Here is an 18,014-nt window from a genome sequence, read left to right as displayed (position 1 = left end):
CTGGATCTGGGGGCCTCCAACTTCTTTAGACTCTCTCAGCAGCCTCTGTGTCAGCCTGTCACCCTAGAACTGGGGTGGGCAAACTACGGCCCACGGGCCGGATCCGGCCCCTTGGGGCATTGGATCTGGCCCATGGGATTGCAACTGCAGCGGGCTCTGCACCGCTCTGGGAAGTGGCTAAACCACGTCCCTGCAGCCCCTGGGGCTGGGAGGGCAGAGAGCGCCGCACGCTGCTCTTGCCTGTGGGTACTCCCCCCAAAGCTCCCATTGGCCAGGAACGGGTTACCACAGCCAATGGGAGCTTCAGGGAGGTACCCACAGGCAAGGGAAACACTCGGAACCCTCTGCACCCCACCCCCACATGCCACGCAAGGACATGGTGCCAGCCGCTTCCCCGAGTGGCATGGCGCAGCACGGGGCAGGGGCAGGCAGGCAGCCTGCCCTGGCCCCGGTGCGCACCGCTGCCACCCCAGAGCCGCTCTAGGTAAGTGGCGCCGGGCCAGAGCCTGAACCCCTCCTGCACCCCACACCCCAACTCCCTGTCCTGAGCCCCCTGCCACACCCCAATTACCTGCTCTGAGTCCCCTGCCACACCCCACATCCCTCCTGCACCCTAACTCCCCATCTGAGCCCCCTGCCGTACCCTGCACCCCAACTTCCTGCCCTGAGCCCCCTCCTGCACCTTAATCCCCCTCATATACCCCACACCCCTCCTCTGCTCCAACCCCTTGCCCTGAGCCCCTTCCAGCACACCACACTCCACCTCTGCAGCCCAACCCCAGCCCTGCAAGCAATTTCTCCACCAAGATGTGGCCCTCGGGCCAAAAAGTTTGCCCACCCCGCCCTAGAAAGTTTCTGGCAAGTGCTCCCCACTACTCGTAATCTCAAGAGAAGGCTTTTGTAACTATTTAAATGCCCTTCTGATCTCCAGGCTCCTACCTCTCGCAAAAAAGCTTGCAACTTAATATAGACGAAGGTCCTTGAAGTTAACAGCTTGACCACTTTTTCAAATGTGCTAAGATTACTTAGCTCTATTGTGTTGCTTTTCTGTTTTCTCTTTCAGCTCCCTGTTAAATTAGATCAGTGGTTCTCAACTCATGGCCCGCACGCTGCCCAATTAGCACACAGCTGTGGCCCAGCTATGTGCTAAAGGCCACCAGGCCACGCGGCCGGGTCCGGGCTCCCGGCTGCCCAGTGTGGCCCTGCACAGCGGGGTCCCTGCCACCCGCCCAGGGCTCCACTCCTGGCCCCACTCTGTGGAGGAGTCTCTGGGCAGGAGGCGCTAGGCATAGGGGTCTTGGGAGGAGGGGAGAGCGCACTGTGGTTCTCAACCTGCAGCCCAGGTAACACAATGATAAATAGGTTGAGAACCACTGAGTTAGATCAATAGTCACATAGTAAATTCTAATAATCCACCATCGTCATATAGTAACTTTACCTGACTTGAATAGGTCACACACAATGTTCATACAATCATTACACATCAATATTCATAGACTAATATTAACAATTCCACATCCCTTGCAACAACCACTATACTGTGGCTGCTACAAAGGAGTGTGATTGAGATTGACAGGTTCACAATAATTTTAATAAGCAGTCCATTATGTAAACAAATTGAAACCCAGTGAAATAGTATCTTCAATACTTTGGTTTTCAGAAATTATTTCTCAAATGAGAAATTAAATACCTGTTCACGCTATCAACTTTACCTTTATACTGAAACCAAAATAATCATAAGACGTCACAGTAGGTTCACATAAAAAACATCTGCTTTAAATTAAAAGGAACCTAGTGCATTGGAAGTTGCCTTTAGAGTGAAAGGTAAAAATGGATACAATGCTTTCTTACCTTAAGTCACAAGACCAAAATAGTCCCTTCCCAGAAGCAACTCCACAACACAGGTTTGCTTACTTTTAAAAGACTCTTTTCTGATCATGCCTTTCTGGCCTGGCCCTTTAGAATTTGGCAGACACAAGTAACTGCAACCCTAAAGTAGCCATTTTGTAATGGGCTGCTGACTACATTTCATTTTCTCTTTTCCTGCTCGTAAGGATCTGCGATGTTTCCCTTCATTACTTATTGCTAAGGAAATGGCATACTATCACACACTTATACTCTGAGAACAGCTATGTACCATGGAAAATGGTTCTTCTAGAAGTTTTGTCTGTATGTATCCTCAGAACCTGCCCTTCATTATTTCCAAGTCTTAGAATAATCAGATTTTTGAAACAAAGGAACCAGAGAGCAGTTGGAGCTGCACCTCATTACATATCTTCAGATAAGTTGTCATAAGGACCATGAACATGCCACTCCAATGAACACCACAATCCAGAAATTTCTGAACTCACACAAAAAATAACTACTAGCATGCACGCAGACAAATACTCAAAGGAAAACCCATTATCTGTGCTAAAGAATTTCATGTGGCAGGTAATCTCATATGATAAATTTCATGTAGACTAGTTTAGTTTGCAGAAGTCAGAGGGGTTGTGGTGTTAAAGTCAGGCTTACAAATTAAAGCTAGTTACTATATTACCACAGGAAATACCATCTCTATAATAGATGCAATCTGTAGAAAATAAATCTTCAGCAGCTGTACACTCCCTATAACTCCTCTAGATCAAGTGTCAAAACAATGACCACATTTTACAACAAAAATTTAAAATAACCATAGGATTATCCATATTCCATGGCTCTGTAAATTAAATTAATCTAAATCAAGAAGGTAGAACAGATTTATGTATTCCAAATTTATATACTCTGGGGAAGCTGCAACAGCTTTCCACTTGTGGCCCTGAGTACAACAGATGGCTTTGCTGCTGCCATACCATCTGTGACCACCACTAACCGGTCCATTCATTGGTACAATAAAAATTATTTAAAAACCTACTGCTTTCCAGTACTTTGATACATGACCTTCTCACACAAAGAGACAGAGAAACTGACACAACCACTATAATAGAGTGAAACTTGCTGAAGATCTGAAAACTCGCCTGGAGTTGGAAAGTCACCTTTCCAGAAAGTAAACCAGCTTCAAACCTTGACTTCCAATTCTGGATGCATATCACTCAGTTTTGAAAGCAACTTCAGAATCTGGTGACAAGGGAAATGTGAAGGTAAAAAGTGAATTTTCTTGTCATATAATGTTTTGCCAGGTGCCCATTAAGGTATCCAAAACTTTGTGAACTGAGGACTTAAGTTTGCCTGACCCCGAATTCTATTTCAGATTTCCCCATCCTGGAAATGTGACATACATTTGTTCTTAGATGTATATGTTCCCATTTAGCTATCTTAAAATGAATATTGTTTGCCTGCGCAGCGCTTACCAAGGGATCCAAATTACTTTGTACCGGTGACATGTCCTCTTCATTATGGACCAATCTTCCCAACCCCATGTACTGTGATCAGTTAGACCCTGAGCCTGTCCCTGCCCCAAAGAGGTTACAGTCTAAATATACCCATACTTATGCATCTCACCCCCCCAGGGTGCACAGTGTCAATGACCTGTTTTGCACAAGTGTAACTCCATTAAGTTAATAGAGTTTTCTCCCAAAATCAGGAATAAGTGTGGTGTTTTAGTGAAGGCAAAGGACTAGGATTCAGGAGATCAGGGTGCTACTCTGAACTCCGACATATACCTTGTGTGTGACCTTAGGAAGAAGTTGCTTTGCTTCTTGTGCTTCAGCTCCTCATTTGAAAATGACAATAGTACTTCTCTATCTCACAAGTATACTGTGAGAACAAATAGGTCAACGTTTATTAAATGCCACAGAAGCGCCTAAACAGTTTTCAGTCCCATATCCTTATCACCTGATCCAGCATTTACTGATAATTATAGCAAGTCTTTAAATCCTAATAAATATAACTTGGCTAGATATGGAGAGGCTCCCATTTTTCAGAGAAGGTACTGATTAGAGGTTGACTAACTGCATGAGTACAATAAAGTGACCACATCTGAAAGACTTTTTTTTTTTTTTTTTTTTTTTTTGAGGTTTGTCCTTTCACACCAGCTATCCCATAAACGTGAAAACATCTTTTTTGTGGTAGACTGGTTCCTGAATTAAGACAGTACCCAAAAAGTGTGCTAGGTACCTCACAACAAACAAGACACACTCCTTGTCACAAAGATATTATTATCTAATTGCTTTTTATTTTGAAAGAGAGTGGAGGTGGGCAAAAATTGTGCTGATAATGGAAGGATTGTTTTTAACCTTAACTACAGAAAATACTAGGACCTCTCCATAACGAGATCATTGTAGAAATCCATTACATCCATGCCTTAAATCTGTTATTCAACTGTATCCTATGATTTTAAACTTAAACTATTTAGTACTGTAGGAGTTACTATTAAAAGCAACTAAATATCAAGGCTCTAAAATTGACACACACTCAAAATGTATTCAAACTTCTAGTGAAATTTTTTTGTAATAATTTACAAACAAACCTGGACTTTGAATGAAAAGCTATTTTTAAAGTTAAGAAATTTTGACATTAAAGAATCATAGCATGCTCTCCAAACACCCCTCCTCAAACAGATGAAGAGGATAACATATACTGACTTTTAACACTGAAATAGAATAATTAAGGACTGCTAAATGATAAAATTAAAAGCTTTGTTAGTTATATTTTAATGATTTTTAGTTACACATAGTGAATGAGTATAGATGAGCTAACACTTTAGGCCAAGGCCTTGTCGGCAAAAGCATGGTTTTGCCAATTCTTCTTTTACACAGAATTGCTGATCTGCTTAAAATGATGTGACATTAGGTAACAAAGGTAACATATTGTGCTGGAAGTTATGAGGTAAAAAAATCACACATCTGTAACAAAAAAAAAAAAAACTTTCTGGGAAGACCCAGGCCAGGATGACATAAAATGATATGAACCAGGAACGGCACACCCAGCAAGGAAAGTACATATGTTGGGTAACTCAAGCCTGCACATGCAACATACAGTCACCTAAAACCCAAAGAATTAATGTATTAAAAGCCAATTTGATAACAAGTAATCTGTTATGGAGAAATGCAGAGAAAACTTAAATGGGCTCAACCTGGAGAAACACTGACCAGAAACTGACAGATGGGACTGAAGGACCAGATCAAGTGATCAGAGAACATGACAACTATCACAGAAGGTGGTAGGACTTCCCAGTGTCCTGGAATGTGGTAACTTTTTCCCAACTTCTATCCCAAAAGGTTACAGCAGGACAAACCCCATCTACCTAAAACCTTAAGAATATGGAAATAAGTTATGGGAGAAAGGAATGTATATGTTTTCCGCCTTCGTATTGCCTATAGCACTGTTGATAACACACTCCAACTTCATAAGGTTTTCACTTCCATCTCCAATAGATACCCCAATTTCAAACTTGCACTCTAACACAAGAATAAATAAATAAATAAATCTTACTAGTGACCTCATATGCTTTTATAGCAATTTCAAAAGAGCAGCTCATCTGACTCTCACATTCCATGCATTTGGGAAACTACTTTGCCATCTTCTTTGGGAATGTTAAGCATAAATCTTGTTTTAAAATGGTCTTTTAACTGTGTGAATCACATCCTCCCTTTGGCCTTCATATCTCTAGCCTAGGTCTACACTATATGAGCTACAGAAGTAATTGTTAGTCCCTTTGAAGACCAGCCACTCAACATACTTGGTGATCAGCATGGTTGGATTTTAACCTTGGCTCGGGGGGAGGGGGGAGTTTGGTTTATAGTAGTTAGAGACAGGATGGGGTGAGATAGCTCAGTGGTTTGAGCATTGGCCTAGGTTTGTGAGTTCTATCCTTGAGGGGGCCATTTAGGGATCTGGGGCAAATATTGGGGATTTGGTCCTGCTTTGAGGAGGGGGTTGGATTAGATGACCTCCTGAGGTCCCCTCCAACCCTGATATTCTATGGTGCTAAGAGAGTAGTTTAATCACTCTGGAAGGCAGTGTGGTGCAATGGATGAGACAGGACTGTCATGTTAGAGACTTGGGTTCTGTGCCTGCAATGACCTTGGATAATTTTTCTGCTAATTTATTTCAAAATCTAAGTCTTCAGCAGCTGTCCCATAACTGTCTTCTAGGTTGAGGTTCATGACTGTAGTCAACAAGGAGAATGGCACTAGAATTTAAACTGCACTTAGGAGTTAAGATTTGAACTCCTGGTCTCCTGTTTCCCAACTGAAGACTACAGGGCTATAGGACAAGATCTATTTCGCCTCATGTATTTTATCCTTCAAAGAAAAGTGAGACTACTAGGGGGGAGTGGAGGCATGAAGGGAGGTGTTTCCAAAGGTAGTGATTTTTAAGTTATTATTCTCTCAATGTCAATTCATTTTTCATCGAACCACCAAGAAAAGTACTGCTCCAAGTCCATACTCTGTGTTTTGGTTTTTGCCACTTCAATAATTTTTTCTACAAAATAAAGCTTTAAAGTTTCTTAGAACTAAACTCTGAAACACAACCTTAACTATATTATAATTATCTCACACACAAATTGTTCAGCTCTAGGTTTTTTGGGTAGGGAAGTTGTCTGTCCATCGGTTTTTTTACACAGATAATGAAGGTCAGTCTTGTATGGCTCTGGGCCAAAGGAATGTTTACTATTATATGTTCATGTCTTTACCATCTATTTAATATTCCTACATACAGTACCTCCTCTGATAAGTACTTAGGTAGACTATTTCAAATTTCTCCAAGGGTAATTTAAAGCTTCAATACAAAGAATACTATCTGAATTATTGGAAGTATTGCATACTTACGCTGGTGACACTGATTGCATTTCTGTCATAGTACTTCTTCTTTTCATATTTATCCCTGATGAAAAATTCTACAGCTCTGAAAACAGGCAGTTAAGGAAAACACAGTGAGAGGAAGAAAATTAATCTAAAATCTGGTTAATTAAGAATATTCAAACTAAAAGAATGACATTAGATTCTAATTCTCCAACATTTCATTTTTGCAATTTTATTTTAAGGTGAGAGAACAAAACCTGAACGGCTTTGGTTATTAATGAACATGGTCAACTACTTTCAATGAACTTATCAATAGTAAAAATTCAGTCACAGCTACTTACTGCTTAGATTTCATATATACTTCTCTTAACAGCTTCATTTTCTTACTTTGAAATCAATGACATGAAAAATGGATATACAAAATAGATGTGATTCAGTGTCCTGCCATCAAAACATTTTCACTCCATATTTATATTATGCAATAGGTTGTGAGCACCCACAAAGACTAACACCACCACACAATCCTGCAATAAGAATCACAGAATCATAGAAATAGAAGGCTGGAAGGGGCCTTGAAAAGTCATCAAGACCAGACCATGCTCTGAGGCAAGAGGACCAAATAAACCTCAGCCACCCCTGTCAGATATTTGTCCAAGCTGTTCTTTAAAAGTTCCAATGAGGAGAACTGCACAACCTCCCTTGGAAGCTGCGGCAATTCTCAGGGCTCCCAGGACTGAGAGTCATCTTGTTACCCCCTGCCTCCCGCAAGAGGGAGTCTTTCTTGTGGTAGTTGGGTGTCAGCTCCTTAATACCATCAGTCTTCAGCCACTCAAACACTCTCCTCTGGGCTATGCCAGCCCCAACTTCACCTGGCAGGTTAACCATCGGGGCATCCCAAACCCCAAGTTATTTTGAATCGTTCCCCTAGGATATATCCAGCCCCTGACACCGGCTACTCACAGAAATTCCAGATCCTCTGCTACAGCTCACGAAAGCTTATGCTCAAATAAATTGGTTAGTCTCTAAGGTGCCACAAGTACTCCTTTTCTTTCTGCACCCAAAGGTGCAGTGTACTCCAGTTGGCCAGTTTAATCTTAAACCAACACACATGTAAACAACAAAGCACTTGTGAGCACTTACAATAAATTTAAAGGCTTATTTAAGAAAGAGTGAAGATTTAATTAGGGGTGTAAGGTGGTGATGGAAACAACTGGTTACAACAAAAAACAAAATGAAACCTGGGTCTACACTTATCAATAGTTACCTTTCCTATATAATAAAACAGGCTTTCTCCACCAAGTTCACGCTGTTGCAGAGCTGACTGGTTTCACAAGTACCAGGATCCAAATGTTTATCCAAGTCCTCCACTTCCTAAGGGGTCAAAGAATGGATAGAGTGCTTCTCCCTTCTGTTTTATACTGAAAACAGCCTTTTGTTTCTGTTCATAGATTGGGAAAACAGCAAAGAAAGTTTCTTTTTCAGCCCCACATGGTTTTGATTGTTTCCAGTTGTCTGTTTTCCATCAAGTCTTCGGAGGTAGAAAGGCTTGACAGTTGAGCCTTGCATCAACAGTTAAATAGGGTAGGGTGACAACTTTCCTTACCCAAATGGGCCATCACTGAGAAACATTATCTCATGGTGAGTAATTTCTACTCCAAGTCCATAAAGCATATTTTCCATAAAATTATATTCCTTAAATATTACCCATATATACATCTTGCAATTATTATAAATCTTGACAAGTTACAAGCTTTGTATAGCTATCTTACATGTTACTCTTTATGAATAAATATCCCATCAGATAAGTATTTGGCGTAGTGAGTTTGACAAGTCTGAGGTGAAAATTGTTTGCAAAGAACAAGGGACCCTTTGCCAATGGATCTCTATCACAGAAGCCTATTCCAGAGCTTAGCTATCCTTAAGACTAGAAAGTTTTTTCCTAATATCTAACCTAAATCTCCATTGCTGAAGATTAAGCCCATTACCTTTTGTCCTACCTTCAGTGGACATTCAGAAAAATTTATCACAGTCCTCTTTATAAAAGCCCTTAACATATTTGAGGACTTACCAGGTTTTGCCTTAGTCTCCTTTACTCAAAACTAAGAAACTGGGCATGTTTTAAACTTTCTTGAAAAAGGTCAGATTTCCTAAACCTTTTACCATTTCTGTTGCTCTCCTTTGGTGTCTCTCCAATTTGTTCACATCTTTACTGAAGTGTGACACCCAGAATTGGACACAGTACTCCAAATGAGGCCTCACCAGAACCAAGTAGAGCAGGACAACTACATCCACGTCTTTCACAGGACACTCCTATTAATACATCCCACAATATTAGCTTTTTTCACAACTGCATCACATTGACTCATACTCAATTTGTGACCCACTATAACCTGCCGATCCATTTCTACAATACTACCATCTAGCCAGTTATTCCTCATTTTGTAGATGAATGACGAGTTTAATAAATAATGAATACTAAATGAATACTTTAATAAATTTTCTCTGGTTGATTTCAGACCAATTCTCCAATTTGTCAAGGTCTTTTTGAATTTTCATCCTGTCCTCCATAGCGCCTGCAATCTTCCCAGTTTGGTGTCAATCCACAAATTTTATACGCATATTCTCCACTCCATTATCCAAGTCATTAATGAAAATACTGACTTCTACCAGACTCAGGACAGACTCTGTGGGACCCCACTAGATACATCCTTCCAGTTTGACAGCAAACCATTCATAACTACTCTGAGTATGGTCTCTCAACCAGTTGTGCACCCACCTTACTGTAATTTCATCTAAACAATATTATTTTCCTACTTTGTTATTAGAATGTCGTATGGGAATGTGAGAAAAATCTTACGACAATCAAGATATACTGCTTCTCCCCATTCATTAAGTCAGTAACCCTCTCACAGAAAGAAATTATGTTGGTGTGGCATAATTTGTTTTATGCTGGCTATTTCTTATAACTCTAGTACCCTCGAGGAGCTTACAAACTGACTGTTTAATAATTTGTTTATCTTTCCAGGAATCTAAGTTAGGCTGACTGGTCTATAATTTCCCAGGTCATCTTTGTTTTCTCTCTTTTTTTTTTTTTTTAAAAGATAGGTACTACATTCACTCTTCTCCTGTCCTCTGAGATCTCACCAGTCCCCCATGAGCTCTCAAAGATAATTGCTAACAGTTCCAAGATTACCAAAGCTAGCTTTAGTATCCTAAAATGAATTTCTTCAGGCCCTTCTGACTTGAATACATCTAACTTACCTAAATATTCTTTAACATGTTTTCCCTATTTTGACTTGTGTTCTCTCCCCCTTGTTGTTATTAATAGTATTGAGTATCTATCTGATCACCCTTTTCTAATGGCCTTTTATGTCCCTTAATAACTATGTAATTTTGTCCCTACATGCTTGTTCTATTCTTTTGTATGCCTTCTTACCAATTTGCCCATGTTTTCACTTTTTGTATGGTTCTTTTTTTGATTTTCAGGTCTTTAAAAAACTCTTGATAGAGCTATATTGTTCCCTTACTATTCTTCCTATTTTACCTTCCCATCAGGATAGTGGTAGTTGTGTCTTTAATCCTGCCTCCTTTAGAAACTGCCAGCTCCCTGCACTCCTTTTCATTTAGATTTTCTTCCCAGGGACCCTTACCTGCCAGTTCTCTGAGTTTGTTACTGGCTGCTTTTTTTTTTTTTTTATTTAAATTGTCCTTACTCATAGAACCATGAAATTTATCATTTCCTGATCACTTTCACTCAAATTGCCTTTCGCCTTCAGATTCACAGCCATTTCCTCCGTTAGTCAGAATCAAGTCTAAAATGGCTGTCCCCCTAGTTACATCCTGCACTTACTGAAACAAAAAGTTGTCCCCAGCACATTCCAAGAACTTATTGGAAAAGTAATACCGCAAAATATAAATTTCCAACAGATGAAAGTTCAAATCTCCCACTACTACCAGGTTCTTGTGTTTTGGATATTTGTTTGGTCGGTCCGTCTGTCCCTCCCTCCCCTGCCTCCCATCCCTCCAAAATGCCACATCCACCTCCTCTTCCTAATTTGGTGGCCTATAGTGAACCACTACCATGATGTTGTCTCTATTTTCCCCCCTTTTAAGCTTTACCCAGAGTATTCTTTGTTTAAAAAAATGGGGGGGAGAGGGGCAGAGAAAGTAATGTGCCTCATTTTTTCTCTAGGGAACGACAACTGATGTTGATGTTTTTAGAGATTTCTTGCCATGCATTAAAATTTGATCACAGGAAAAAAAATTCATTCTTGAACTATGTAAATATTAAAGCAAAATTTACCTGGCAGAAAAATACAATAAAATTCAGACAATGAAGAGATTAAAAAAAAACTTTGAAAAATAGAAAAAAGTTTACATACTGAACTGGAAATCCTAAAATACCACACCAGCAAGAAATACACAAAATTGGTTCTACAATACTTTAAAGTTACAATTTTACAATTTGGCAACATGGTTACTGTTTATTCACTATTAAGTACAGTTCTATTCTGAAAAGGGACACTGTAAAATGGCAATGTGGGGTTCCATATTCACTGTGTCTTATTGACTTCCATATCAATTTTGTTCAGTTAGAGAAAAATCCTTTTATTTACAAACTTCTAGCTCTGAAAACTCAGCCTGGGATCTGAGAATCAAGCTTGTTTCTTTCCATGTCATTATAAATCAGGTCATCAGCTACACAGCAATATGAGATTATACATTAAACGGGTTTATGCAGGTGTCACTGAAGGCATAAACTGAAGATAATGGATTTGTGTGCTTGTGCGCTGCACACTTACTTTTTTACCTAAATCACAAAACTCATCTTGCTACCAGAAATGAATTGCAAGTGTTGGCTGCCAGATGGAATAAATCTTAATGACTTTGTTCATGATGTAACTGACAGCAAAACCTAAATTTTCCTTTTTGGGAGAGTAGGGGGAAAGAAAAAAAAATCCTGCTAGATCCTCAAACCAAGATGAAACAGATATGTAAGGACAGAGAACTCGGTGGCACTTAAGGCAAGAATCTTTCTATCAAAAGGATGGTTTAGGGACACACGAATTCATGGGTGAAGCCGTTTTCTTTAAACTGGACATAACAGAATCCAATTTGGGACATATAAAGAAGTGTTATCAGTAATTGCTGTTCAGGAGTCTCCTCTGCATTCATGCTTGGGCGATTCACAATGCTCTGGCATCAAGATGCAGATTGCTCAAGAAGTTGGGTCAGTTGGCAGGTACTTTAAAGATCTTGATAAGAGTGAAGTCACTGCCCTCTTCTATATAAAGAGTACACCCCCGAGCTCACTAAACATCTCATGCCTTTTCTCCATCCAGAGTCCTGATGTTATTTGAAACAGAGGTAGTGAGGAAGGTGGGCAAGTAGTGTGAATACACAGAGGAGATTCTCAAAGAACAGTTACTGGCAAGTAACCTCTTTTCCTGTTTCAGGGCCTCCTTTGTGAGAGGGTAGCAAGCAGTGCTCCACCAAGAAGGTGGTGAGCAAGGAGTTCTTAGCTATATGGATAGTTTGTACTCCCAAAAAGGTTATTAGAGAGCAATGCTAAATACGGTGTCTGCTGGAAGTGCACACTAAACTCCAGGTGACTACTTTTCATATCTCCGTGAGGCAACCTGCCTAGACACACCACTGACGCTGCAGTGCCTTTCAGTGTCTTTAAACCAAGGGGTACTGGACCCCTAGCTAAAATGTCCTACACACCACCTTAACCAGTCAGAAAGCCAATGACTCCAGCATCTCCCCCTATATGCTGCACATAGCTACTGGATTTTTTTTTTTTTTTAAGGGTTTGGTCTTTTTCAGATAAAGGCAGAACACCCTCTTCACATCTAGTGTACGGAAATAAAATTTCCCTTTGGTGGGAAGTCAGGGGAATAACTCTGGGAGGGAAATACATTGAGACAGGTGGAAATAAGGCCACATTTGGCATAAAGCTGGAATGTGGCCTTATTATAACTTTGTCCATGTGGATTACCATAATGGAGGGAAGGTGGCGGGCAGACAACACAAAGAATTAAACTCATTTACCCTCCTAACAGATGTAATTGCTATCAAGATGATAGATGCTTGAGAGACTTATGCAATACAGTTATAAGGAGACCACATCCACTTGGTTAAGACAAGATTTTAAGTCCCATGAAGACAGAGACTCCTTAAGGGGGCTATCTTTCTCATGCCACTGAGGAAGCTGAAGACTGTAGAGCAGTGGTTCTCAAACTTATTTGATTTTTCTTCTTTGTGCCTATAGTAGTTTACACCCCTCCCCCCTGCCACACAAGTACATATATTGATATATGCAGGATGGCACTTCACTTGAATCAGTTTTGCCTTTTGTTTTTCACTTGAGGTTTTTGGGTTTGGGTTTTTTTCTGTTGCACGAATGAGCCCACAATCCACTGTAATAAGAGCAAAAGCAAAACTGTGCACACCACGTTGTAGCATATTGTAGCAAAAGGATTAATGTACAGATGTCAACAACTTTGTATAATGCTATGCAAGCTTAACAGAAATTCATCAAAATGCACAGCTCCATCTGAGAACCTAATATGTCTGGAGGAATCAGCTTTGTTAGTTATTCACTGCTGTGGGTAAAGCTTTCCCCCGCTCCCACTTTCCACACCCGCTAGGGGGTCCCACCCCCCATTTGAGAACCTCTGCTCTAGGTTATGAATCGGGCCCTACCAAATTCACAGCCTTGAAAAACATTATGGACTGTGAAATCTGATCTCCCCTATGAAATCTACAGGGTAAAAGTATACAGAAGTACACAGCATTTCTTTAAACTGGGGGTCCTGACCCACAAGGAACTGCAAGTAAGGGTGGCATGGTATGGTGTATTGCCACCCTTACTTCTGCACTGCTGCTGTGTCTCGGTAGAGACCTTTGGTGAATTATTATGCATACATCCAAACCAGGGGATACCTGTAAAACCTTATGCACTCTGCCTACTGGCATCAACAGGTCCCTGGGTCACAGCACTATTCAGGGGAGCTGAAAGGCCTTGAGAGCCAACCAAACTACCCTGTGCTCCAGTAAGTTAATAAATCTGTACTCCAAGCCTTTATGGGACTGACCTGACTTGGTCTTGGTGAAGGGTCGAAGACTTCCGGAACAAGGAAAGGATGCTTATGTTTAACTATGACCTATATCTCTACACGCTCTATTACAAAATAAGCTAGACTGAGGGAAGATCTAATCTGAGATCCTAAAGACAGGCTCTGTTTGCTCTCTGTAACAGCAGCAAACGAACTAAGGTAGTTTGGGGTGCACGCCCTTACACAGAGAAAAGCAATGTAATCAAGTGCTTCCCAATGGATATGGGTTTTCAAGGAAGCTCTGCAGCTCAATGCCAACGGCACCATTTCCCACAAGTGGGAATACACAGAGGCCCTGAAAGAACCACTATTTTTCTGTGAATTCCTGTGGGAGTTTATGCAGCTTCTGATAAGTACTGGCAAAGGGAAGAATATTCAAGTCTTGACCATCAGCAGATGTAGCCAGTATGGTATTAGGAATGTTCTTCCAAATTCAGAATCTAAAGGCAGAGGTGGATGAATGTGTCAGAAGAGGACAGATATCTTAGCCGTCCAAATTCATGAGGTTGATACATTGCAAGGAGAGTGACATTATACAAACTCTATATACAGTTTGTGGACATCTTCATAAGGTGACAGGAAGATATCCTTTATTCAGAAGAGCAAAGGAGGTCTAGCATTCTACCTAATCCATGACAGCCTTCAAAATGAACAAACCAGTATTTAGGTTTTCTGATTGGTTGTGCATTACAGAGATAAAATGTAGACATTTACATTACATCTGGAACAAGCAGCTCTGTCCTATGTCAGCACATCAGGTCAATAAAACAATGTGGCTAAAATGGGTAACATGATTTACAGTATGCAAGAACTGTTGTGAAGCAGTTAAGGTTGCTACTACAGATCTGACACTCACAAAAGCAAAGAAATGTTAAACCACTCAACAGTGCATACCCCGTTCATCACCTACAGGAATTGCTGGGTGAAGTTATGATCTGTGCTATGCAGAAAATATGTTTAGATGATCATAATGTTCCCCTTTCTAGCCTTAAAAATCTATGAATTATGGAAGTCCAGGTGCAGATCCTCCAGCTGAAAAAAACAGAGTTGCTCTCCCAGAAGCACTTCATGACTATAACTCTCTTCCCTTCTCTTCCACATCAATCTGGAGTGCCCTGAGGACAAGACAGAGATTCTGCTTCCACAAAAGGGGTGAGGATGGCACTGTTAAAAGAGCATACTGACTAGAGAACCCAGGAATTGTCCTCAGAGTTTCCAGCATGCAGAAACTAAGGGAAAAGGGCCAGAGTAGGGCTTACATACTGTAGTTAATTGACAGATATTCCCCTCCTAACTGGTGAAGCCATATTACTGCTAGTTAAGGCTGTTGCTGGGTAGGCTGAGTGAAGAAGAGCATGCAATAAGAACATGTATGGCATCTAGGGAGGTACACGCTGTTGCCATAATCTTTTGGGCAGAGATACAGATATTTAGTTTTTTCTTGCTTATACTCCTACAAAAATGAAGCAATATAATTTCTGCTTGGGCCCTTCAAATCACATGGCTGCAATGACATTCTTAAAATATATTTCAAGTCCTACTTTGAGACTCGCCTAGCTGAGTCCACAGCCTACACTTTGTAGTGAGTCTGACATCTCCGTCCCTGCCCCGCTCCCCCTCACCACGGGACGGAAGGCAACTTCAGAAAAGATGTCCAAAAGAGAAGAGTCAAGGAGACTTAGGGATACCAAAGCTTTGCAGCTTTATTTCTTCAGCTCAGCCCTAGGTGCAGATGCAATAAATATCTAGAAACTGGAGGAAGCTCCCACTGAAAATAAAAGGAGTCTCACACAGTTTTACCGAAGGTGTACACACACACACAAGACGAGACATTCCTGATGATCTTGAACCCCTTTTCCCGAGTCCACCTCATGTTCTCAGGACTCCACTCCTTCAGCAAGGATATTTGCTCCTATGAGTAAACTCCTCTCAACCCTTTACAGCATAATTTGCCCTCTGCAAAGCCAGGGTCTTGTGCAACAGTAGAACCTGCCACCACTCCACCTTGCTGTGTGAGCAGGACCTGCTCACAATGAGTGTAGAATATATGACAGCAACTGCAGTAAATATGAAGCTGGCTTCATCTCCAGTAACGGCTTCTTCAAAACTCCTCTGACTCCCAGCTGTCACCACACCAGAAACTGTTTCAAAACAGTAATTAAAATCATCTATGGAGGTCCCTTCATGCTGAGGGTGAAGAATAAAACTGGAGAAGTGCGATTTATAAGGAGATCTAACAGATCTAATTTGCATTGTGCCACCTGCAACAGCTAATAAGGAAAAATTACTCATGGTCTGCTGCTGCTAACCACATCACAGAAAAAAGGTTATTTACATGACAGTAACTGATGCTCTTTGAGTGATTATTATACTCCCCTCTAGCAGCGTGTATTTCCTCAGGGCCAGAAGTTGAAATGTTTTGATCAGTACCACCTGTTGGTCCATGCCTGAATCCTAGCTGCCTTCATGCCCCTCTCCTAAAGATATAAAAAAGCAGGCCCAGCCCCACCATCTCTGTTTCACAAACAGAAACCCAAAGAATACAGATTAGGATATAGTGGAGAAGGAGGACATGTCATGGAATACATATAGACAACACCTCTTAAAGAACATCAGTTAATGCAAGATAAGTAACCTGCCTTTTTCAAGTGATTGTCCGTATGTATTCCATTCCTGGTGACTCATAAGCAATGGTTCTCAAAACAAATAATTAGGATATCATAGTCTCAAGCATCCACTCTAGCAGCATCACCTATACCACAGATGCTTCAAAGAAGTATGACTGGAGCTCCAGGCGGTCATGAGACATATTTTAGTAATGGAAACATTTTTACAAGAAACCACCAAAGCAAAGGAGCTGTGGTAAAGCAAGCCTTAATCAGAACACACAGATAACTAAAGTATTCTGTATCTGAGAGATGCAGTCATAGAACCATTTAGATATTCTGTCTTTAACAGCCTTCCATTTTACACTCAGCATAGGCTATCAACAGTTTAGATGAAATTCTAAATGGTGTAGAAATAAAGGTAACTCATGCTACTTCTAGTGTGAGATTTCTTTTTCAAATTACTAGCATGAAGTTTTAGGAAAAAAGGAGGTAAATAGTTTGATTACTAGAAAATTGATTCAATTTTTGAAATTGGACTCTGAATTGATGACCTTAATAGGTCTGGGAACTAAAGTTCCTAACATCATTACAGAGTTCTGTTTGATCTTTCTTAAGAGTTTGTGGAATTCACAGAACTGGTAAGCATGCAGATATCAGCCCCCTGGATCAAAATATATGAAGAGCATCCGAGAGAGACCCCAAACTCAACCTATCTTGAACAAAACTCTGTATTTTTTGTTCCTCTCAGAGTCAAATAGGTCTATGGCTGGATAACCTCATGCCCAGAAAAATCAGAACAACAACTGAATTCCTTAGAGATAGTGTGTGATCAGATGAGAAGTGTCTGCTGAAGTTATCAATCCTGGTAGACAAACCGTAGTGATAGCTCTTTTATATTCGAGGTATCACTCCCACAGCTGGATTACTTCATCACACAGGGAAGACTATCTGGATCCCCCCTGCTTGTTTGCATAGAACTATATAGGTGATGGCAAACAAAAGTACTGCAATAACTTTCCTTGGATTAGAGCTAAAAAAGGTATGCATGCCAAGTGGATCACATTGAGTGCCAAGATATTTATGTACAAAAAAATCTGTTCTTTGTCCACAGACCTGGAGTCTGATGATGTGTGTGTGCATCCCATCCTTGAGTGAACGTACTCGTCACCAGAGTTAACGTGAGAAGACAAAATGGTAGACCTTTGCAAAGATTCACTGGAGAGAGGAAAGGACATGTAAAAATCTTCACTGGCATATGTATATGATGTTTTATCACACTGTAAATTGGCTTCAGCCAGCCCTGTAGATCATGATGGCGATGTCTGACTTGAGAAGTGATAAAAGTGCACAAAACCATGTGACCCAGAATTCTTAAGGCATGATCTCACTTTTGTGAAAGGCTTGATCTGCATTTGTGCTATCATCTGTCACTGTGTTGACTCTAGAATGAGGAGGAAAGCTAATGCTATGTATACAATCTAGAAGAGTACCAATAAATTCCATTTTCCACCACAGTGTTTAAGTGCATACAAAGAAAAAAATCTCAGCTGTAGATTGGC

At 40.7% G+C, this 18,014-nt stretch overlaps 1 protein-coding gene across 2 annotated transcripts in view; it reads right to left on the bottom strand.

Moving 5' to 3' along the window:
* SMAP1 (small ArfGAP 1) overlaps positions 1-18,014 on the bottom strand; it is a 227,291-nt gene that overhangs the window by 159,774 nt on the left and 49,503 nt on the right. For both annotated transcript variants that reach the window (XM_048845987.2, XM_048845988.2), the window contains exon 4: positions 6,753-6,828. In XM_048845987.2, coding sequence (XP_048701944.1) covers positions 6,753-6,828 — 76 coding nt within the window. The remainder of the gene's footprint in view (positions 1-6,752; positions 6,829-18,014) is intronic.

The sequence above is a fragment of the Caretta caretta genome, chromosome 3 (assembly GCF_965140235.1).
Source record: "Caretta caretta isolate rCarCar2 chromosome 3, rCarCar1.hap1, whole genome shotgun sequence".
NCBI classification, from domain to species: domain Eukaryota; kingdom Metazoa; phylum Chordata; order Testudines; family Cheloniidae; genus Caretta; species Caretta caretta.
This window is presented reverse-complemented; position numbering and strand designations above follow the sequence as displayed.